Below are 25,336 nucleotides of genomic sequence, written 5' to 3'. Positions count from 1 at the left end.
CAAATATATGAGCACTTGAGGGTTACAGGTCTTGCTTAGAGGTCGAACAGTGTCTCCCTGCTAGTCCTGGCAGTATTGCACCCCAAACTACAGCTGAAAGATTATCTATAATCCATAAATGTTAGAGGCAGGAAAGTGTTCAAAAGATTATCCATAATCATATAACTATTTTCACAATGAAAAATTAAGAACTGGGTGAGATAACAAACAAATACTCTGATTGCAAGGCAACAAATTGCATGGCTAGAGTTTTCAAACCCACATGAAAGCATATAAACCAATGGTGTTTACTTTTATCTGCAAATGGCTATTGTAAGCTAAGATTAAACAAGTTAAACAAGTTCCAAAGTCAGTTGTGGCTCCTGCTTGTCTAGACATCCCTTTAAACACTTTAAACTAATGAGGTAAAGCAATATACAGGTAAACACTATAATCGGACAAATCACTATACTGAACAAAATGTAAGAAATGTAAGAAATTCTGCCTGTTTTGTCTGTATTCAGAGACTGGAAGACATTGAGTCATGTCTAAAAGGATTGTTTATGATAGTAATGTACCTTTTATCTTTTCAATTTTTAAAGCCAGCATCTATCCCTTCATCCGTCCCTGTAATGCATATTTATAATTATGATATTGGATCTATTAGTATTTAAAGTATAAGTTCTACCTGTGCAATATGTTTACTGTAGTTAATTAAGTCAGTATTAGCCGGTGCTGACAGCACGTTTCGACATAGATCAGCAGGAATATCTGACGACAAATAGCCATGTAACAGGAAAAAAGCATTTAATTAAGCCTTATTGATCAGAAGGAAGCAGCTCAATACAGTGCTAATAAAGAAGGATGACATCACGTCTAAGAACAAACACCCAATCTCAGCCATGTACATTATGCTCTGTAGGTGGTAGTGCAAGAGGTTTTGTTCGATGAATTCAAAGACCTGGCATTTTACACACATTTCACACATACTGTTGTCCATTCCAGCAGGTAAGCCTTAGGCTAGCATTTGGCTAATTAGCATTGGGATAGTGTTTTTTTTTCTTTTGTTTCAGTGTTTCTGTGCTTCAGAGTTTCAGTGTGATATAGCAGCATTTGAAGCACTTTGACAATGCTGATAAACAGATAAACACTATTTCCTTGTTTGGGGAAAAAAAGATTAGTTCTGTTTATGTTCTTAATTGTTCTTTTCATGGAGCTTAATTGTGTGCCAGAGCATCATATGCTCATGAGAGAATCAAAGGTATTATTTTGTATTTCGAAAGGTCAAACTATAAACTAAGCAAACCTAATAAATAAGATAAGAAATATAAAATTCTTATCAAAAATAATAACAGGATGATTATTCCTTGTGTCTCGGCTAGCTATAGTTTATGATTAGATTATGACGCTTTTTAACATCAGACAAAAATTATTTTATTAAAATGCCACTCGAATCAAATAATTTAAAAACTTTCTTACTGAAATTATATAGTTAAAGTTGTTTATTTTTAATTCCTGGAGTACAATAATTCCTTGTATTCCTTTAATACAAAGTTTAAACACACAGTCTCGTGATCTCTGTAGTTTCAGGAACTGTTTAGTTCAGTTCTCACCAATAACTAAATAAATTTCTTATTTATATTACCAGAAGCTGATGCAGCTAATAATTCTGTGTACTCACAATGTATCTTTGAGCCTCGAACCACATTTAAACTTATGTTGTGTTCTGAATACGTTAAATATATTTTATTATATTTCCGCGCGCAAACACCTTATATCACGAAAGTCACAGGTAGATATTCAGATTTTGTTGAAAATGTGTCTTCTTTCAAAAAGTCAGACCGTGTAATATGACATCCAATACTGTTATATAACTTTATACCCCCTTCTCAATTGGTCAGAAGGTGTGGATTAATTTTATATAAACAGTCGCTGACAGTAGGGCTGGTCACAAGACAAATCAAAAGTTTATATTAATGTACTATTACTAGTATAAAACTTACTGAATCTTACCATTTTTTATCTTACTTTCTACTTTCAATTTAAAAAAGTGTGTCAAATTTGTTTTACACATAAAAATTGTTATTATGAAGTTTTGTGCCTGGAAACATTTATTTAACATTTACAAAGAAATCTCCAGTGTCCTTTAGAGGTAAAGCTGTTCCTTATGTTTTCTATAATGTAAAATATAGGACAGAAGGCTTTGGGTTTTCATAACAAAACACAGTGCACTTTAGCTTTATTGAACCTGAGCGAGGAAAAAGGAAGCTGATAATGTTTACAGCTGCTATAATGTAAGTGAGAACAGGAACTAGCTTGAAGAGGTTCAACAATATTAAATAAAAAACAAATAAATAACATTAAAAAAAGGATGATTGTAAATGATTATTTTTAGTGTCAACTAATTGGTGTGGTATAAGATGAATAAAACACTTCGGAGAGTGCTGTTATAAGATTTTTCAATAATAGCATGACACGTCGTTTTGTACATCGGTTTACTACTTTTTTAATGTTTTTCCCTAAAATATCACATGACCAGATATACAGCACATTAATGATGAGCTTGTGCAAGCAAAGAGACATGTTGTGGGTTAGTAATGCTGAAATGTTGTAATGCTGAAATGACTTGAAACGTGAATTAAGCACATGATAGCATTAGACTTTTTACAGTTAGATGTATACTGCGCTATATATACATCACATGAAATGCTGCAGCAGGTAGACTGGCCTAAATGCGTTTTAGCTGTGTCAGGAACTCATTTTCTTTCCTGCTCCATTAGAAGCTCTTTCCCCGTTTCCTGTCCTGTGATGCTTGGGAAGTGGAAGGAGGAAACAGCACTGTATTAGACCAAGCATCTGGGCTACTTAATTATTTAAATGAGTATGAATAATTTGTTCTGGATACATTCATATGACCACCTCTCTTACTGTGCTGAATTCTATATTTAGAGCTATAGAGGTAGTACAAGTTCTTTCTCTCTCTCTGCCATTTTTTTTATTTACTGTTTGTTTTTGAGTACAGAAAGTTTGAATTCAGTGTCTAAAGAACATAAAACAAAGCAGAAGCAGCAGTATGATATTAGTTTGATTAGTGATTATTCATAATGTTTGACAGAATATTCACATAACAGAAAACTGAAGGATAAATTAAAAGACCCTATATGCATTCTCAAATAAGTAAATATTGTATGCATGGTAATGCTATGTTCACGCATACAAGGGCTTGCAGCAACAAATCAACTAAGAGCCTTCATTTTCAATGAGATCTGCTGACTTCTAGTGAAATTAGCAATTGGGAACAGCAGCATGTATAACTCCAAATCTCTCTCCAGAATATTTCATTATAGCTACAAGAAAACAAATTTGTTGTGAAGTGGAGTACTGGTGGCACACATTATTACTATGGCAACCAGTAATAGAAACGACTGGTATAGCGACTTGTGAGCGTTGCGTAAGACAAACAAAAAGCATGTTACGTCTACATCCATGGTGTGAGCTAGGGCTGAATGACGTGATGATGTAATATAAATATCATGATATATTCTGTCATAATACACTTTGGGTGTATTGTGTATTTTATTTACTTTTTATTTATAATGTATTTTTTAAATAACAATTAAAAACCGTTGGAAGCAGCTAATTTGATGTTAAAAATTAGTGCTAGATCTTCAAAAATCTTTAATGTTTGAAATTTGATAGAATTACATGTAGTTTTTTGTTCCCATCAAACACCCTTAGTGAAATACCAGAACGGAGAGCTGAGAGCTGTATAGAGTCCTGACCTTATATCGCTTTTATATCGCTATTATAACTCGCACATTCATTAAAAAGTTTTAATATATAAAATATATAATATCCGGTATATAAAATAGATGCAGTACTGACACACACACACACATATACACACACATATACACACACACACACACACACACACACACACACACACACACACACACACACACACACACACACACACGCAGAGCAGTGGCAGCTGTTGGCCATTCAGTGCAGCAGTTTAGCCACTTCTTGTCCTGTTTATCAGCTCTTTTGTGTTGCATCAGGCCTAACACACCAACAGACAGAAAAGCACAAGCTCCTGGTTTATCTGCTGTCAGAGATTACACCGAAGATCGTCTCTTCTGCATCGATCCGTCTCAACATACTACCGGGGGCACCACAGTCCATCAGCAGCAAGCCTTATCCATACCTTTTTCACTAAGCTGCTTACAATCCTAATAGAGATGTAATGTAGTGCAGTGCAGCATACCGTAGAACGAAAAAACTCTACACTGTATCCGATCTGTGCTTATGCTTCTTTAGTGCTTGCAGCTGTTCAGCCTCTAACACCACAATTAAACACTGCACGCTGTGCAAAATGTTTTTAAAAAAGAGTTTGTCTTAATTGGGAGTAACTTTTTGCAACAATAGATGTGTTTTGCAACAATTGTGACAACATCTGGTATAATATAGTAGGTGCATATACAGTAATTTATACTTTTGTACTTGTGAAGCTAATGAGCACAGTTACCAACACTGCAAACAAGAAAATTCTAATAGCTAGACTTGTTTTCATACTGTAGCTCATATACTAATTGATCACATAACACATAACACCAGGTTTGATTCCCGGGTAGGAAACCAACCCAGCCATTAAGGGGTTAACTTTAGGTCCCAAGCCTGGATAAAATGAGAGGGTTTTGTCAACAAAGGGCATCCAGGGAAAAAGCTGTGCCAAAATCAAATTTGAGAATCGGATCATTTACTGTGGTGACCTGAAGAGGAAAAAACATCAACAACCATTTACCAACTGAAGAGACCTCAGTTCTACTCAGATGTTTCCTTGAGATTCAAGACATGTCTCACATTCTTACCCCTGTAGTGATTTGATATATTTTTTTACATTTTGTAAGTGTTACAGTTTCTTGGACTGGGTCAGGAATGAGGAGAAAGGAGGTTTTGGAGAACTCAATGGATACTTTATTTTTACTTTTATTACATGCTATCGCTTTTCAGTGGGTTTAACACACACACACACACACACACACACACACACACACACACACACACACACACACACACACACACACACACACACACACACACACACACACACACAGCTCTGTACTGCTCAGTTTTGGTCTAAAACAAAAGTGAGAGACATAAGGTTCTACCTGCCAGTTTGACTCACCTCCTCTCCATCCATCACTTTGCTGTCACAGAGAAAGCAGAAACCATTTTTGGGGTTTTCTGTACCACCACCAAGGCATGTAAAATGACAAATGTGACACCTAATATGGAAATATCGGACATATTTCAGTGATAGCTGTGATTACCTAATTAAAGACTGCCAATCAGGAAATGTTCCATACATCTTTTAGAAAATCATATATTATACCCAAAAACATGTCTTAGTGGATGCAAGTTAAAAGAAAATTATTCTCAGACCCCCACGGACATGGAAGTATGCATTCATGAATTGTTCAATGTTTTTTTTTATTGTTAGCATAAACCGTTACAAAGCAGTAATGGGGATTTATAAAATGTGTATACAAGTAAAAATATGATACAAATTGATAAAGAAAAGGCTGTTTGGAGATACTTTAATAAATCAATAACACAGATATACCTCTCATTAGCATGACAGATGAGAGGTTATGGCTGTCATTGTCAATTCTTACAGACCCTAATTACATAATCAACAGCTCCCTATGGTGTGTCATGCAAAGAAAAGCTCATAACAACTTCTGTATTTGTAATTTCTGCATTTTCAATTTCAGTCTTTAACAAGCCTGGATGATAAGATCAGTCTTGTTTACATGTATCTTTTTTTTTTTACATACCTCTAGGCGACGATTGGAATAGACTTCCTGTCAAAAACCATGTACCTGGAGGACAGAACGGTAAGTCTCTTACATTCTGAGTGCTTCTGAGGTTCCTGTTTTTTCCTTTTAGTGCTTTATAGCACAGAACTGTTGAATGCTTGACTCTGATTGGTCAGAAGGTCTTTATTCATTTTCTTTACCAGCCGTTCAGACAGTAGCCCCAGCTGCAAGAAAAATCACTACTTGATTTTAATGCAGTTATATTGTTCTATAGCAATACCAAACACAAGTATTTGCAAATGTGTCATATAAATTGAAATGCAATACGTGTAATCATTGCAAAGATTTTGGAAGCATTTCCGAGGGAAAAAACTGAGGCTGGTGAAGAAAAGACTGTATATAGCTGTTTATTACAAGTGTGAAACATTTCTCTACCGGGTTAAAAGTGGTGTTTAGAACAATAATAACCCGAGGTTAATCGCAGTGTGAAAAATACTTGATGCATTTGAAAAGATACATTTGCATATAATTGCATGTAATCGAATTTATAGAAGAGGTTAGCATTTCTGCTTTCTGTTACTGTGCTATTACAATCATTCCATCTTGTGTTGCTTGACAGGAAATGTGTGTGTGGGTGGGTGTGTATTTGGAGTTAAGTCATCCAGACTGTTTGTTGTCCCTTGCAGGTGCGGTTGCAGTTGTGGGACACGGCAGGACAGGAGCGCTTCAGGAGCCTCATTCCCAGCTACATACGAGACTCCACCGTGGCTGTGGTGGTTTACGATATCACAAGTGAGTTTTGTGTTACATATCGTACATATAGTTTTCACACATTATATGTTTTATGATGATTCGTTCATTAAAGAATCCATACAAATGAATAGTATTTATATGGCCAAAAAAATCACAGCTATTCAATACTCAAAAGACTCACCAAAATCTTATCTCACAGAGCAGTGGAAAGAGTTATTAAAAATATTTTTTTTCTGTAATATCGGTATTGTTATAAAGATTATCAAGCAACGAATACTGTTCATGAATCATTGTTATTAGGACGTGCTCCATATTATAAAAAGTATTTAGAACGCATTTAACTGATCTTGGCTTGTACAATATTATTTGTTTCCCACTTGCAGTTTACAAGCTGAATAAAAAAAGAAATGATATATCTAACAGTCCAGAGCCTAAGAAAGTATAGGAGGCATTTGAATGTGTCAGCACACCGATAAGCACAGGACAGGGAAAAAGTGTACAGTATTTAATCACTTTCTAATTAACATCACTATTATTCAGCATTAACGTGTTACGTCTGAACATTTGTTGACATTTCTTATTTTATTTTTTTCCTTTTTTACTACTTTGGTACAAAAACCAAAAGTGGTATTTGTGACCATGTTCAGACAAATGTTTTCACCTGACAGAGAAAAAAGAGAGAAAATTTTCATTTTAATGTTAGCTAAGCCAAACATACTGTCAAAGATTTGTAGCTTTTAATTCATACTGATCAACTGAAAACATTCTGTAAATGACAGAAAGCACAGGGTGCCACTGACAATGTGTCAGTTATTATTAAAATGGTCTAAACATCTGCCCATATCAATCTCGACTGATTTATCCCCTGTTACATTGAAAAGAAAAAGACGGCTCTTTTGTGTCTTTTTAAAGTGATAATGCATACTAGCGTGCTCAGATGTTAAACTGCACGTTTTGTGTTCCTACACAAACTGCATAATATAAACAGAGAAGACTTCCCACGGACGAATAAGGTTTATTTTTTATGTGACATTGTCACAATGCGGCTTCACAAAAATCCAGATATAAATGTGAAATCTGTAAATTTACTGGTCTATGACTAAATTTAAAGTATAACACAATGTACACAAAGGTTTCATGGTTCCTTTTAGGACATCAAAAAAACGATTTCCATGTTAAACCTCACCTAATTGTCGACTTTTCGATCTCCAGAGACCCACTGTTTCATTTTATTCTGTCCTGTAAAAAGATGAAAGGTTTATTGATTTTAAATCCCACTACACAGTGCATGCACAGAAGAACGTGGGGGGTGGGATGTGTACCACCCTGGGGAGATGAATAGCAATCTGTGATTTTATAAGCGACACACTCTGAGACACAGAGTCAGTTCGACCTTGACACAGCAGCAAGGCCGTTACAGTCATTCTGAGACTAGATCCAGACTTTTATCTTGGAGTCACAAGCTAATCAAATCTTCCTGTAGCAGTCTTACTTAAGGCATTGAAGATGGTTTTGAAATGTCTTTCCTTGTCATTTTGGACAGGAACTGATATGTTTAAAGCGGGTTAGTATTCAAGAGAAATGATACTACTATTACTTTTGTGTAGTACTGTGTGTACTGTGTGTAAAGTACTGATGCGTCATTTGCAAAGAGTCGACTCTTTCGGATGAACATAGGGAGCAAAATCAGGAGCAAAGCTCTACTGCTAAAAATTCTTTAGTATTTTGTATTTATTATTCTCTAATGCTTTTAATGTCATTAGAGCTAAAGTGCAACTGAAGCACATTAAGATAATCTTATTAGCATCTGAATTGTTTGGCACAGGATAACCATGTAGAGCCTTTGAGTGTATACGTGAAGCAGCATGAAGTTCTGACTGCACTGCTGCTTGTTGTATAAATCGTGTATAATGTATTGGGAAAGGTATCACGATGATATTGAATTCTACTAAGGGACGTTAAAGCACAAGTGAAGCAGCATAATAAATAATAATACAGGGATAATTATTTCTTATTTGAGAAAGTATTTCTTTGTCTTTGACACTAAATTCGGTTAAACTTTGGTCATTTTTGGAAACAAATCGAAAGAAAGATATTGAGAATCATTTACATTTATGTCATTTGGTCAAAGCCCTTCGATAGACCTCAAATTTATCTCATTTCTGTGTACACAACTGAGTAGTTGAGGGTTAAGGGCCTTTCTCAGGGGCCCAGTAATGGCAGGTTGGTGGCATTGGATTTGAAACTTACAAACTTCTGATCAGTAGTCAAACATCTTAATGAATGTACTACAACTGCCCCAACGAGCTCTTATTGGTGACCTATGAAGTGAGCTGTAGAACGCTAGTAACCATATAGCTATAGATCAACTTATGGTTAAATTGTCTGAAAGGTCTCTCCTATCCATTTCTCTCTCTCTCTCTCTCTCTCTCTCTCTCTCTCTCTCTCTCTCTCTCTCTCTCTCCCTCTCTCTATCTCTCCCTCTCTCTCTCTCTCTCTCTCTCTCTCTCTCTCTCTCTCTCTCTCTCTCTCTCTCTCTCTCTCTCTCTCAGATGTGAATTCATTCCAGCAAACCTCCAAATGGATTGATGATGTCAGAACAGAGCGAGGAAGTGATGTCATCATTATGCTTGTGGGGAATAAAACAGACCTGGCTGATAAGAGGTTAGTCCTACTGCACACAAATCTGCAAGCTTCTGTTTAATAAAGAATCCTGTGACACTCCTACTCAGGAACTGGATTAAGAGTGCACTTGGTTGCAGCTCACTGCATTGTAGTTTCTTTAGCTTTACAAATTAGAGCTACTGCATACAGGTAGCACAAGTAGCTTAAAGGAGTGTATACAATTTCTTTTTGTCACTATGATGCCATCGCCGTCTTTAATGGCCGTGCTCACTGGGTGGGAAGGAGTACACTCTCTCTCTCCAATCTGTCAGTTATAGTGGATGTCTGGGAGCTCATGTATGTACAGTAGAAGAGGGTAGATAGCGTTTACTTCCCAGTGTGTTACACTGCAGTGTAAAACAGCATAAGAATCAGTATGATACCTTCAGCTGATCCATCCATCCATCCATCCATCCATTTTCCACAGGGTTACAGGGTGCCTGGAGACTATCCCAAGATTTGGGGCAAAGGTCAGGGGACACCATGGATGGGGTACCAATCTGTTGCAGTGCCTCAGAAAGAGCCTATTAAACACACACACATACACAAAACACATTAATACACACACTATAGACAATTGAGTGATGCCATTCAGCCATCAGCCTTCAGATGGGAACCATCTCTGCATTAAAATCAAGGTGAAAGGCAAATGTGCTAACCACTAAGCTTTCATTCTAAATTAAATACAATTATATAACCCTACTTATATTTTTTAAAAAAGAAAGAAAGAAAAATCAAGAAAAGTCAATAAAACAAAGAGGAAAGGAGAATTATTTATTTAACAAATAAGCAGGATTACATTGTATACAAAGTGTAAAGACTGGCTGTGAGTTTTAGAATGACCCCTAAGTACTTGACGATACTTATAACTTGATTTGGAGAAGCATAGTATGCTTGGCATTCTGGGATGCATGAAGGAGATAAGCCAGTAAGAGCCCTGAAAACCAATAAAAGGATTTTGAAATCAATTATAAATGAAACAGGCAGCCAGTAAAGTAAATGTAGGTGTACTCTCCCTACAGCTGGTGCGTGCAAGTGCTGTGTGCAGCATTTTAAGCACCTGCTGCCTTTTGCTCGTATGTTACTTACTCCAGTATGTAAAATGTACAACTAGAAGGAGAAATATGATCTTGTTCTAACTGACAACTTTTGAGTAGGGTTTTAAATCTCCAGTTCCAGTGGGAACAGGGGAACAAAGAGAAAAAAGCCCTGTGAAGAGAGCTAAGAAAGATTCCTCCCAGGAGAGATAGCTAGATGACTAATCAACTGTCCTCACATTTCTGTTATAAAGCATCTGCACCCTGCGCTTAATCATACTCACTCTCATGCCGAGCACTCCCACCTCCTAATGAGCAGTGGTCCTGCATTCATTATCATCATCCAGAACATGAGGAAAGATCAGGGGCAAATGAGCCTGACATGTTTCTACTCACATATGACTTAGAAATGTACAGTAAAAATGGCTCTTTTTTTTTACTTACAGAAAAATATATACGGTAGAACAGAAGTGTAGGTCATTGAACATATAAGCTATAAACTGTATACAGTGACATACTACTCAAAGGGATATTGAGTTGTTCTTTTTTTGACTTAACTGTTTTTCAGTCTCTGATCCACCATCCCTAAGGTTTTTTATCCATGGCTTGTAGCTTGATCTTCGTGTATCATCTCAAAGAGTCTTGGTTGATTTAAAATGGCAGACTCTATCTTTTAAAGGATCGAGCAGGCTTGACTCACAGTCTTTGAACTATCGGGCCATATCAGAAGGTACAGTGCATTTGTGCATAATGGTGTGATTCAAGCTGAGTGTAAGCATGGCTTCAGTTCATTGAATCTGATATTAGATAGTAAATGTGTTTAGGTAGATTGTAAGCAGAGAAGATTGTGGGTTTTCCTTACGGCATTATTTGTCAATCGAGCAACCTTTGTATGAGGCACCCCTCATCTGGAGGTATACCGTTTAATCTTTTTGCTGAGGAGCTGTTGGTGTTGGAACCAAACCAGATGCCGGTAGTCTTGAACCAAGAGGCGGTGGCATGAAAGCCTTTGGTCACATGGTAATGTATAGAAAACATGACTGCCTTTGAAACGAGTTAAAACATCTGGGTGGGTAAGGTGGGGGTCTATAAAGAAAAAAGAAATAGCTAAATTAGTGCCACTATAATAAGGGATACACAATTTGTTTACTGGAAATTGAAACATACTATATAGGAACTATATTACTAATGTTTATAGTAACAAAACATTGTGTGGAAGTGAATATTTCATCATATACAGTACAGTACAAGCTGGACTAATCGCCTGGGCACCTGAAGCAAGCAGCTTTCATTTTCAAGATATTAGTTTTTTTGTTTGTAGTTTGCTATAGTGAAAAAAAATAATTCACTTGTTACGGATTTCTTCAGAAAAAAAAAAGTTTTGATACGTACAGTATGTTTAAATGTCCTTATGATGCACTAATAATACACTATGTGCTATTAGTTCTGAATCCTACCACCAGCATACGCTACAATATTGTGGTAGAATCATGATACACAGATGACATGTTATCTTTTCAGGAGTCAGACACAATTGTAAAAATGTATGTGGAAACTGATAAAAATGACCAAATGTACAGCTAGTATATGAACTCATAATTAAACATATAGAAGGGGAAAAAAACCACAAACAATTATTTTTCTTGTGATATGAGGAGAGAACACTGCAGTTCATAGCCCAAATGTTTGCCAACAACTTTTTGTCATGTTCACAAACATTAAATAATCAGATCAGGTCAGATCAGGTGAGGACTATGGCTACACATAGTCTCGTCATGAGCAATTCATATTCTTTGCTTCTCTTATTGTGAATTAGTCACAGGAATTTGGCACACACCTCTCAACAGAAGGCCTCACAGCTGACAATGAATATCTAAGCATAAATCAAGCCATAAGGTCACTGAGGAACTGCCTGCAGAGCTCAGAGACAAGATTGTCGCAAGATCTGAGGAAGGCTACAAAAAGAATTCTGCTTCACTGAAGATTCCCAAGAACACAGCGGCCTCCATAATTCTGAATGGGAGACGTTTGGCACAACCAAGACTCTTCAAAGAGCTGGTCGTTCAGGCCAAACTGAGCAATCAGGGAGAAGGGGCTTAGTAAGAGCAGTGACCAAGAACCAGTTCCAGACGAACAACCATCTCTGCAGCCCTCCGCCAATCTGGGCTGTGGTAGAGCAGCTAGACGGAAGCCTCTCCTCAGTGCAAAACACACGAAAGCCTGCTTAGAGTTTGCTAGAAAGCATCTGAAGGACTCAGACTGTAAGGAACAAGATTCTCTGGTCTGATGTCCCAATACCATTTCTACATTTACTCTGTAAATGGAATAGAGTGGCCCAGCCAGAACCCTGGCTTAAACCCTATTGAACATCTCTGGAGAGATTTAAGAATGGCTGTTTTTTTGTAGCTGCAAGTATGTATGAATGTAGCATTAGTCTGTAATAATGAAATTAACTAACTGACTAGCTAACAGTCCATTTTTACACTATGATTTAGCAGAGGATTTAAGGGTAACCAAAACATTGGTCTGGGTTGGCACAGTGAAATTTCCATTTGTAGGATGGCTAGCTAATAATTTTATATATATATATATATATATATATATATATATATATATATATATATATATATATATATATATATATATATGCCCGTTTTTGTCTTGTATTTTTTAAAACAAAATATGTTTTATTTTAGAGCTACTGTAGGGTCTTAGATGTTGTTCTGTGGCTCTGGAGGCACAATGGTTATTCCCAGTACACAGTAGTTGATAGATTGATTTGACCTGAATTGGCTAAGCTCGGGACAAGCCGACATAAATGAATAACCATGATGTCATAGCAGTTTATCCGCCCTCAACGCTTAACTTTATTCAAATTGAGTGTGGTCATTTTGTAATAAGCCACTTCTGGAGAACTGCAGACTCTTCTGCAGTGTTAGTGTACACGAATGCAGCCCTGTGTCCGTTTCCACGACAACTGTGATGGAATGTGACAGGTGTAGGTGGCTGCTGTGGAGTAATTCGATGATAATGAACCCGGTTAGCACAATGCTAACGTAGCACAGCACTGCCGGCCGTCTCTTCTCATTTGCCTGAGCATTAATATTTCTTTTGTGTGCGTGTGTGGATTTGTAAATATACAGATTGATGATTATGAATATGAGGTATGAACATGTTTCTGGAATGACTTTTGTCACTGGAACATTGAGTGAACATATCAATGTGCCAATTTTTTATCCACACACTTGTGACAGGTGCTTGCTTGCTTTCTACCGGTGTGCCTAAAGCAATCACCGTCACCCCAATACCTTCCCATTCTTAGATGGATTTAGTATTTTTCTGCCTGAAATACTCAGCTAGCTGTACATGGTGGTCCTAAGAAAACCAAGATTCATAATATAAATAATCAAATAAAATTCCACTTCATTGACAATTGGTTATAGCAGTTGGTCGTTTGGGTTGCCATCATTTGTCTCACACTGTATAAGTTGTTTTTTTGTGGAGAAAATGTATTCTCTCAGAAAAACAGATGGTACGAATCTGTTCCAGACTCCCAGTGAGATATCAGGCCTCTAGCCAATGAGAGAGAGGGAAAGAAAGAAAGAAAGAAAGAAAGAAAGAAAGAAAGAAAGAAAGAAAGAAAGACATGAAACAGTAATTTAACACTTACCTGTCACTCTGACAAATAACATTTTTTTCATTGTATAAGGCAATTATTCTACATGAGCACTGCTCTAGTATAACACAGAGTGTTGCAGCCTGATCTTTTAAAGCCTGAATAACAGCCAGAAATACAAGGTCAGAAGAGGAAACATGTACTCGGTCAACCTGTGGGGCGGAATGGCTCATGCAGAATGTCTGAGCTGGAGTTTTAGCCGGTGAGCTATAAAATATTGATAAACACTACGTGGCATGTTGATGCTTTCCTTCTTCAAGCACGCAGGAGGTTTTGAAGGACATTTTGCCATATCAGCAATCTTTTTTACTCAGGCGCTAGGTCAAACTTGCAGACTGTTTTTTAATTTTATTGTAAGCTGGAATTATATGTCGCTAAAAGACATCTTGATATTTCAACATCTTTGGAGACTGTGAGCGCTAAAGACTCATGGCCATGGGTCCCATTTTTTAAAGCATGCATATAAGTTTCAACTGACATAACACACAAGTTAATTGGCATTTAGCACACAAGCAGATGTACACAATATAAATAAAAAAACACACATGCTCTATTTACGCCATTCTTCTGATTTCGCTTTTCAGCGAAAAAACTTTCACATGCAACTTTGTGATTCTCAGCTCTCCACTTTATCCTTTTTGGCAACACAAAACTTTGTGTAAATCTGTACAAGTGCAGATTCTTAACACTCATTTCTCCTGATGAAATATGGAAAATATCATTGTTTCATGGTATTTTTTTATCAAAATAAATTATTTCAGTATGACTATATAAGTACTCTCACATGCATTACAAATACTTGGCAAACATTTATGCTGCCTTCTAATGAGAGAAATAAAATTTTTTAGATTTTACAAGAGCAAAATCGGGTGTATGTTGTCAGTGTAATACACATACAGTGGTACTGGTGCTGGACGGTGAGGCTTGTGTGATTACTCGTTTTAATGTGACAGTTGCACAAAGTGACAATGACGATTCATATATGTAAGTAGAGCTAGGGTAGTAGAATAGGGTTAATGCTGTTTCACAGATTTTTTTTGTGAAGAAAAACTGAAGGAAGAAATGAACAGAAGAAATGATGCTAACAAAAGTTCTCATCTGTCATGGTCCTGTCAGTCATCACGTCTCTCAGGAGAGGCTGCTCGCGCCACTCGCCTAATGTCACGTGACTTCTGCTCTGCGCCGCGACTACGGCTCGTGCTGAACGGAACAGAGAAGCGTCACTTCATAACTGTTGCCCGACTGAACTAAATTTATTAGAGAGATGTCTTTTTCACACTACTGTAGGCTACATGAAGGGGTGGAAAAAAATACCTTGCCAGACGGATCAGGCCCGCGGGCAGCCAGTTGAATAGCCCGGCATTAGAACAAAGATCAGTGGAAAAAGAAATCGAGTGATGTTTTCCTGCCATTTGGCTGTACCATATTCTTTTTCATGTTTTGAATTAATGATGCACAGCCGGATTTTCAAATTTTGAACTCTGGGGACTTGATGGAATAGATACTTTTCAGATCACCTGACAATTTATTTGCATACACATGTAATTATGTGTGGATTCATGACATATGTTCCCAAGATAATACCACTGCAATATATGGAAAAGCTAAGGGGGGTGGATACTTATGCAATGCACTGCAATAAAGGATCACAGCTCTGATAAAACGGCTCCATTCTTACATTTGCATTCTGTCTGGTGCTTCACGTCCTCAGGGTGTGTGGGGGTTTGTGTGAGGGTGTATGTGTGTGTGTGTGTGGGGGGGGGGGGGTGTCATGGGTTAGTGAGCGAGAGACAAACAGTTGATATCACTGCTAAGTGAGAGAGACTGATTAGAGCTGGCAACAGGGGAGTAAGAGAGCTACATTCCCACTGCTTAGTGGGTTGTGGGCCAACTTTAACAATAACACTAAACCTCATCATATCTCACGTCAGGTAAGAACTGGCTGAATTTGTGTTTATGCCAGTGTGATAGACAGCTTGTTCCTGGCTCTGGTCTGACAGACAGATATCAGGTTGTAAAAGTTAACAGTGCATACAGACTGATGGTTTGCTCTATTCTAGAGTCACTTTATTTTCTCTATATGGCAGCAAAATTTTATTACTTATCCTGTCTCAGGGAGATGCTGCTGCTATCACTTCTGCTTTGCTCAGTGCTAGTGCAGTGATATATATACTGTGATAATGTGATTACTTGTGATGTGAACTCTTGTGAAATATGACCCAAAACATGATAACTTTTTAAAATATCAGTTATATTGATAACATAATTTAATGTTAAACTTTAGTACAGAATTTGTAAAAAAAAAAATTGTAATTCTAGATTTTTTTTAACCCATTTCAGTTTAAAGTAATATACTGTTTAGGTATTGTAAAGGTTTGTTTTTTCTTCTTTTTTTAAACATACTATATTCTGGCAGTTCTTTAGAAAGGGTACTGATACAGGATATTGTGACATATCACATTCTATAGAAACATCTTCTAGTATCGTGATATGATATTTTTTGTCATATCACTCACTGCTACTCATTAGACATCTGGCCTCTGAGTTATGTAGCAATGCTGAACTTATAGCTGTAATTTAAAAATTACAAATTACAGCCAAGTTTGCTGTATAGCTACATCAGCCTCATGGATCTAGCACAAAACAAAAGACTCAGCATCCTTCTCCCGATTTCCCAAAAGACAGAGATGTTCTCACAGCCCAGATCTGAGATATGTGTAGTTGCTATATTTAGCATGCTGCAACTCCATGCAGTGTGTGTTTGCTTTAGGGAGGAAGTGGAGCCGACTGAACTCAGGTACGTGTTTCTGTGTGTGGACGAGAACAAAGGAAATTGCTGGTTACGTCATGTCTGTCCTCTCAGGGCTCCACAGCTCACTTCTCTTTCTCTTTCGATTTCTCCCTTCATCTTTCTCAACCTCTGTCTGTTCGTCTTTCTAGTCTTCTTCCTGTCGCTGATCTTTCTTCCCTTATCTCTATTCTTTTTTCTGTGCACACGCTCTCTGCTCTAATGGACATGGATTGATATGCGAGAGTGTCACAGAAATGTGGATTAATTAGTGAGATAGCCTTTTGTGCAGATTTAGCATGGGTTAATTAACATCAGTCAACTGTGAGAGTGGTTTGAGACAGTGATTGATAAGGCCATGTCTGAGTCTGTGTTATTCAGCCATATTTTACCAGAGCTCATATGGATTTAATGGCCAATAATTTTACCACTGATCTGATAATGAATGTCAGTGTGAGAGTCTAAAATGCTTGATTCTTTGACACTGGCCTTCCACTGACATACCTAGTAATGCCATTAAAATGTCCAGTATGTTCCCAAAGCCACTATTTCTCATTAGTGACTCCAGACATGTTTTCTCCTTCCTTCAAAATCACATCTGGCCCCACGAGATTAGATGCTGACACTGATCATGCATAGAACGTAACTTATTAGAAAGTACTTCACCATTTTGCCTCTAATGTTTCCTGTAACTTGGCAACAGGAGCTTGCAGAGATTCAGCTTGGTTACTAAAAGGATGTTATTGAATCTGTATCATGTGTCAAGTGATTTTCTGAAATCTGATATTGTAAATGTATCGCAAAGAATCGGTGCATTCCTTAATCCTTCCATTGCATTCATTACTTCATGGTATTATGACACTTGCTAGCTGTGGGAGTCGATTGCTGTTTTGATTGCCTTTGATTTTATAATGTATGCCTAGGATTTAGTATATCCGCTTTACTCTATTCAAAATGATCCCGAGATGCATTTCCATTCTAGGGTGAAGGATACTGTGTGGGGTTAATGTTCTCTCCTTTCTTACAGCTTAATTCAGTTAATATTTCACAAAATGAAACTTTGCTGGTCATTTAAACGTGTTCTCAGATTAGCCTGTTTTTTGTTTTTGTTTTTTACATTATGCTGGGCACTGTGTATTACCATCTATTTTATGCTGAACCCACACAAGCCGGAGCACCTAAATAAGCCTTTTTCTCCACAGGCAGATCACGATCGAGGAGGGAGAGCAGCGGGCGAAGGAGCTCAGCGTGATGTTTATCGAGACCAGTGCTAAGACAGGCTACAACGTCAAGCAGGTGAGCTTTTTTCGTAATGCCCACATTCAGCCAGCAGAAGGACAAGAGCAGTGTGTGCGTATGTGTGTGGGTGTGGGAACAGTCTGCCTTTCTCCGGGTTTGTCGTCTGAGGTGTAGTCGAAGCAGTGAGTCAGAATGACTAAGCAAAGAGGTGGAAGAGACGCAGAACTGACGCCAATACTGATTTGCTTTTTTCTTCTTTCTCTCTCACTGCCACATCCCCCTGTCTCTCATCTTCTCTCATCCCCACTGATGCGCGTGTTTGTGTGTGTGTGTGTGTGTGTGTGTGTGTGTGTGTGTGTGTGTGTGTGTGTGTGCGTGTGTGTGTGTGTGTGTGTGTGGTGTTTGGCTCTCTCTGTACTGAGTGGGCTGAGATGCGTGTGTAAGCCACAGTTTTATATGCATCACAGGCTGCATATACATGAGACACTTATTCTCAGATCACTGATACAGTCGAATAAGCCATCTATGTCCACATTCTATTGTCTTTTATTTGCATGTGTTAAACATTTAGAATCATTTCACTCATGTTCTTTTTAAGCTTTTGAAAATTAATATTGTGTAATTAGTCGATATTAATTAGTCAGCCGACACCAGACTGTTTTTCTTATGCAAAGGAAAAGCTCAGACAAAAAAAAAACACCTGACACCTGAAGCTCAGACAAAAAAAAAAGACATGTGTTGGGGATAAAGTTTATTTCTTTACTTTTGTACCACTTCTTTACTTTTGTACCATTTACAAGGCTAGCAGCTAACCGCTAATGGAAGGATTATGTGCAGAGGCCTGGGAAAGATAATAGGATATTGCTGTAACTGAATAACGGCAAACATGCAAATGTTTTTAAAAACTTCATCTTTTTTTAAATTTGAAATTCTGCATCATTCTTTCGCACATCTACTTTTAGAAAACAATGTACAACACCTCATGTAGCTTTTTATTCATTTTTTAACCTTGCCTGGGCCATGTTCCTGCAAAAGTCATGTTCATTTTAAAAAAGGTTGCCTAGCTTTTTAGTTTTCCCATTTTCCCTGCATCATACAGCGTTGCTTGAATTGAATTGAAATGAATTGGCCATCGTTTTTCAATTACCTCTGCACAGTAATCTGTTTATCCATCTTTGCTGGTGTTAAGGATAAGCAAGATAAATAAGCGAATCTATCTATTGATTGCAGTTTTATCATACTAATGAAACCCAGGCTGTAGGACTCACAAACTAAAACCTCTGTATTTATTTTATTACAGTCAGTCAGAAACAAAGACAAGCCGTGCATTGATGATCGGTTAATGTGAGCGACAAAACTCGCATACAGTACAGACCAAAAGTTTGGACACCTTCTCATTCAAAGAGTTTTCTTTATTTTCATGACTATGAAAATTGTAGATTCACACTGAAGGCATCAAAACTATGAACTAACACATGTGGAATTATATACGTACATAACAAAAAAGTGTGAAACAACTGAAAATATGTCATATTCTAGGTTCTTCAATGTAGCCACCTTTTGCTTTGATTACTGCTTTGCACACTCTTGGCATTCTCTTGATGAGCTTCAAGATGTAGTCACCTGAAATGGTCTTCCAACAGTCTTGAAGGAGTTCCCAGAGATGCTTAGCACTTGTTGGCCCTTTTGCCTTCACTCTGCGGTCCAGCTCACCCCAAACCATCTCGATTGGGTTCAGGTCCGGTGACTGTGGCGGCCAGGTCATCTGGCACAGCACCCCATCACTCTCCTTCATGGTCAAATAGCCCTTACACAGCCTGGAGGTGTGTTTGGGGTCATTGTCCTGTTGAAAAGGTGGTGTGTCCAAACTTTTGGAAGGTGTGTCCAAACTTTTGGTCTGTACTGTACATAAGGCCTATCATGCCTTTGTTTACAGCACTGAGTGGATCAGTCTGTAATGAGAGATATCAGAGCAATTGGTGTCAGGAATTTGTGCATCATCATCACCCTTCACCATCTTTATAAAAAAAACAATTAAAGCAACAATAAATTGCTTTAAAGTAAAGAATGAGAACAGTGTATCTGTGTTTCATTGGAGCAACATACACTTCATTAATTAGTGTGCAGTTACTGCTTCATCTTTTTTGACAACATGCTGCTTTATATGTCACTTAACCATGCATCTATGACAATTACATAACAGGATCATTACATAGGAATCAATATTACAAGACTTGCAAATGTGTGTGTGTGTGTGTGTGTGTGTGTGTGTGTGTGTGTGTGTGTGTGTGTGTGTGTGTGTGTGTGTGTGTGTGTGTGTGTGTGTGTGTCATCAGAAGTGAATAAAATATTCTAATGTCTGTTTTAAAGATATTTCGATATGTAAAGATACTGTATGCCTAAGACTACTAGAGTGAGATATGTATTTAAAATGAATATTATCTACACAGATAACATACGTATGAGACACTATAATTTCAGTGTGTACAGTGTCATCAAAATCTGGAAGAATTTCTGATTCTATATTGGGGAAAATAATATTTCCATCCCATGCAAGGACAATTTTTAATTAATAAATTGTAAACAGAATTAAGAAGTAAATGAAACATCTTAAAAAATAAAAAGATACGTACAGATACGTACATGTGTGTGTATATATACATATATATATAACAAATGCCACAGACATTTGATCACATTGTTGAGCAAACAAGTCCAGTCCATTAAATGTATAAATGTCTTTTAGTTAAGTGCAAATCAGGTGCACATATTTATTGCTTAATGAAAGTCACATGTGTGTGTGTGTGTGTGTGTGTGTGTGTGTGTGTGTGTGTGTGTGTGTGTGTGTGTGTGTGTGTGTGTGTGTGTGTGTGTGTGTGTGTGTTGGGGGGGGGAGTTTTCTAATTGGATTGGCTCATGTTCTCTCGTCTTTCTTCCAGTTACATTTGAAAGTGTTTATGGCTCTGTTTGTTTTTTCCTTTGCTTTGAGGAAACCAACCAAACATTTCCTTTTCTCTGTCTGTTGCTGCCTAATAGTCCACTGTCATCCTGGTCAGCATGATGTGATGGATGGCACAGAATGTGTGCATACACTAAAGTGCTGTTACACAGGCCGGGGTGTAAGAGAGATTGATTATTCTGTGTATCTACAGTGTCCCAGGATTCTGTGTATTGTCTTTTAATCTAAATATGTACTGTATGCGTTAGAGGGATTTCTACCCTATAGGATCTTACCTCATCATTCGTTATCATTCAGCTAATAATGAAGTGATTCAGAATAAATCAGTGTGAGCATGGAGGTAAATTATAGCACAGATCCAGACATCGTGTCTCGTCACCAGATCTCCACGGGTTCTTCATTCTCAAAAAGCCCTTAAAAGTGCTTTTTGATGTCTGCTTGTTTTTTGACCCATGGACCCTTGAAAGTGTTTTCTAACTGAACCAGATTCTGTCTTTGCAAATGGTCTGCGTGTGGAATTTTTTGTTTCCATTTATAACGTTGTGAAAGCACCTGCATGCTGTCCTTGAAGGAATACAAGGCTTCAGTGCTGAGTATTACATTTAAATGCAATTTAGATCTAGATTTGTTTGTGTAATGATTGTTTGTACAGGGAGCTCAACAGAGACCATTAATTACTGTAAGAACAATGAGCAAAGCAGTAAACATTAAAAAAAGAAGTTATATAAAAAGAAGAAAAGTATTGCACTGGGTTAAGGGACTGTGTGGCATGTTTTTGACACATAGGGATTAATGAAATATCTCTGATGTTGTGTGTGAGTGTGTGAGATACAGACAGAGAGAGAGACAGAGAATGACAGAGAGAGAGAGAGATGGAGAGAGAGACAGATGAACGTAGACCAACCGAGGATGAAAGCAAATTGTAAGACTTTAATAACAGTGAATAAAGATGTGTGTCTGTTTCTCTCTTTTTCTTCTTTCTGTATTTCAGCTGTTCCGACGCGTGGCCGCTGCCCTTCCTGGGATGGAGAGCATGCAGGAGACAAGCAAAGAAGGCAGTATCCTCCGAAACAGCACTGTGCGCTCTTTGGTACACACCACAAAACACTATCGAAACGGTTCTCAGGCATAAATTGGTCAGAAAAGGAAGAGGATTTTCAGATAAATTATTCCCAGATCTCAATGTTCCAAAACATCTTCAGGATTTTGATGGCAAGCTAAAGAAACTCTAAAAGCCCAGAACACTTTGTTCTCTTACACATCACACATGTGTCTCTTGGACAGTGCATTTAGAATGTTTAGGGAAGTTTTGTGCCATAGCATGGTAAACCATCACTGAAGATCTGAGGCATCATTTAAGAAATATTTCTTATATCCTAACACAATGTATAGATCCGGTCAGAAACAACTCAACGTGTGAAGATGTCATTTATACTTATATGTAAGTTAAAGATGTTTAGGGAAAGTCTGCAAAATAATAACACCAAAAGGGATATATGAATATTAATTCAAATGAATGATACTTGGCTTTTGCAAACTGGGAATATCTTAAAAATGTTATAAAATATATTATAAATTTTTTACATTTTAAAAATGTACCTTTGCACTACAGGGAACCAGGTTTCAGTTATGCTGGTGCTATAAATATATAATTATTTTTATTGACTCTTTATTTTTAGCTTGACTTGTAATCGAATGTGTACCGTGCCATCAACAGGAGCAATCGTTCGAATGATTTTTGTTGCATTTTAATTGCATCATGTATAAATGCAGGTCATTTCTGTCTGATTAATTGTGACAGCGGTGTACAAAAAGTCAATAAGAATTTTCATCTTTGGATCCTTTTCTCGCTTCTGTATACGACAGAAATGTTACAGAAATGAAAGGAACTCTGTGTATTCATTGTATTTAGTCAGTATTTGATTTGTTTAGGTAAGATAGTAACTGGAGAGACTAAATGTTGGGGTTCCTGAGACCTTTACTTAGTAAACACCATGAACTCCTTCCTTGCTATATTAAGGAACTCTAGGGACGTTTGCCATTTGTAATCATTTATACGCCGATTTTCTCAGTGTATAACTGGCAGTAATTGCACAGCTTGCACTTTAGTCATATTAATCTCCATCTGAATCTTTAACATAAAAAAAAGTCATCCTGCCAAGGTGGAATAATGAGTAATGAATAAAATGTCTGTAGCGAACAGCCACTGCAGTGAGAGAGATGGCATGTTAGCGAGTAACCTATAGGAACTGTTGACTGGCATTTGTTTGGCCCTTTCACACACTGAAGAAATAAAGTGCTGACTTTCAGACAGTTTTAAATTGTGAAAGGTCACGCAGTGATGCCTAGCGTGCCGCTGACAGATCTACAGACATAAATGCTGAAACGAAGCTGGCAGAGAGTACTCAGGAAAAATTCTTTGGCATTACAGTGAATTCTTGACTGATATGGTGATAATAATCTGAATGCAACTTGTACACACTTCTTCAAATATGTTCCAGGGAAAGCTTTTGATTTGAAGTGAAGATTAGAATCCTAAGAACTCAACAAATCAAACAAGTTTTTTGAATGGTTGAACTTTTGTAGCGCATGGTATTCACACTGGACCAATCTGTATTCGGTTTGTGTATCACAGCCGTATCTGGATATCAAATAAGATTCTCATGTTGACATTCTGGGTGATGGTTATTTGTAGTTCCAGTGAAAGTAAATCTGCCAAGCTGCTACCTATGGGCCCTTGAGCAAGGCCCTTAACTCTCAGCTGCTTAGTTGTATAAAATAAGATACAGTACTCCCTCGCCACCTCATGGTTCAAGTTTCGCGGTTCAAGTTTCGCGGCCTCAGTGCTTCGCTGATTTTTCAAAAATTTTCATCGAAAAATAAAAATAAAAACGCTTTCCCAGGATGCCAGACAAAGAGAGAAACTCTCTCAGAGGCTTTGTACATACCCACGGGCACTCAGACAAGTCACATGATTGGTTCCCGGTGCGAGATCTGAGCTTATTGGCTGCGCCTCATCGCATCCTCTCCCAGCTTCTTCCCTTGTTGTATCTCGCCACTCTCGTTCACGCTGTCAACTGTGTCTCGCGTATTGTGTTTGAAATTAACTTTTCGTTAAGCCCTTACAATGCCTCCTAAGTGCCGTGCCCCTGCGAAAGATTCCTCTAGTGAGCCCAAGAGGAAGAGGAAGATGATGACCATCAGTGAAAAGGTCAAACTTAGGGCCAATCCTACTTCGCGGATTTTCACCTATCGCGAGGGGTTCCGGTCCCCATTAATCGCGATAAACAAGGGATCACTGTATATGGAAGTTGCTCTGGATAAGGGTGTACTAATTTACCAATAAAAGGAGTTCCACATACTGAATGGATTTATAGCGTGTATAAACTGTATATATTCTCTCACCAAGACCTTTTGGTGTTTAGAAACAGATGCATTTGATGTAGACAGACAACACACTTCATACCATGGAAATGCATTAAAAAACCATTCTGTTTTCTGATTAAAAAGGATTGTGCCTCATCAGTCATTACTCATCTCCACAAAAACAATCCTACAAGTAATAACACATGTTAATGCTAAAATGGCCTTGTGAACACGACCCAAGAAAAGCTTTTATTGATAAATAAAGATATCATTACTGTATATGGTTCAGATTGTATGTTTCAACGTGAGTCGAAGTGGACCAGAATGCTAAAGCTCATACAAGTTTGAATACGATTAAGAGAAACTAATACAGATTGTGCATGCAGTTTGTGTAGACCATTTGGAGTAGACCATTTTTAAGGTGGGATGTTTACATGAGTGCTATTTCCTGCACACATACACATAGGTTTTGTATTGATTCCAGACTGCTTGTGTCGATTTTCTCTCCTGTCCTGTTAGTGTCTCGTAATCCTCCCCTATTCCTGGGATGATGACATACTGAGGCAGATGATAAAGACTGAAGGAGAACACTGTCTATCCCAGTGGTATAAAATTGCACAGTAGATGAAATTTTATGAAATGCTTCATCAAGGTAGGATAAAGCTTCTGATGGATGATCCAGGGCAATTACAAACTGTTAATGATGATCAGGGGAAGTGGAGCTATATTTTCTGAAGTCAATGTGTTGTGTGCTACTGTATAATGGCAAGAAGTTCAGGGGTGTTTTACATGCTCCAGGTTATTAGTGGACTCAATTGTTGCCGGTAGTTTAACTAGGTGTCATTAGCAATCAGAGCACTGCCAGTCACTGAAATTAATCAGCTTGGCAGGTGAGTCTGTAAACTCACTTTTGTCTGGGTTTGTGAGTGCCTGTGGGTGTGATTTTTATTGATCGTGTTTGAAGGTTAGACGTCTCAGGTCGGTGACGTATGTGTGTGGGGGGTTCAGTTGCTGATTTGTTGGAGATGTGTGTGAGTCGGTGTGTGATGG

The 25,336-nt window shown here is 37.7% G+C and overlaps 1 protein-coding gene across 1 annotated transcript in view; it reads left to right on the top strand.

Moving 5' to 3' along the window:
* The window catches only part of rab6ba (RAB6B, member RAS oncogene family a), a 74,809-nt gene that overhangs the window by 44,458 nt on the left and 5,015 nt on the right, over nucleotides 1-25,336 (top strand). The window contains exons 3-7 of the mRNA XM_027147256.2: nucleotides 5,829-5,882; nucleotides 6,491-6,596; nucleotides 9,110-9,221; nucleotides 17,925-18,018; nucleotides 21,912-21,978. Coding sequence (XP_027003057.1) covers nucleotides 5,829-5,882; nucleotides 6,491-6,596; nucleotides 9,110-9,221; nucleotides 17,925-18,018; nucleotides 21,912-21,978 — 433 coding nt within the window. The remainder of the gene's footprint in view (nucleotides 1-5,828; nucleotides 5,883-6,490; nucleotides 6,597-9,109; nucleotides 9,222-17,924; nucleotides 18,019-21,911; nucleotides 21,979-25,336) is intronic.

The sequence above is a fragment of the Tachysurus fulvidraco genome, chromosome 5 (assembly GCF_022655615.1).
Source record: "Tachysurus fulvidraco isolate hzauxx_2018 chromosome 5, HZAU_PFXX_2.0, whole genome shotgun sequence".
Lineage (NCBI taxonomy): Eukaryota > Metazoa > Chordata > Actinopteri > Siluriformes > Bagridae > Tachysurus > Tachysurus fulvidraco.
The sequence above is the reverse complement of the archived record's forward strand: the minus strand, read 5'-3'. Positions and strand labels throughout refer to the sequence as shown.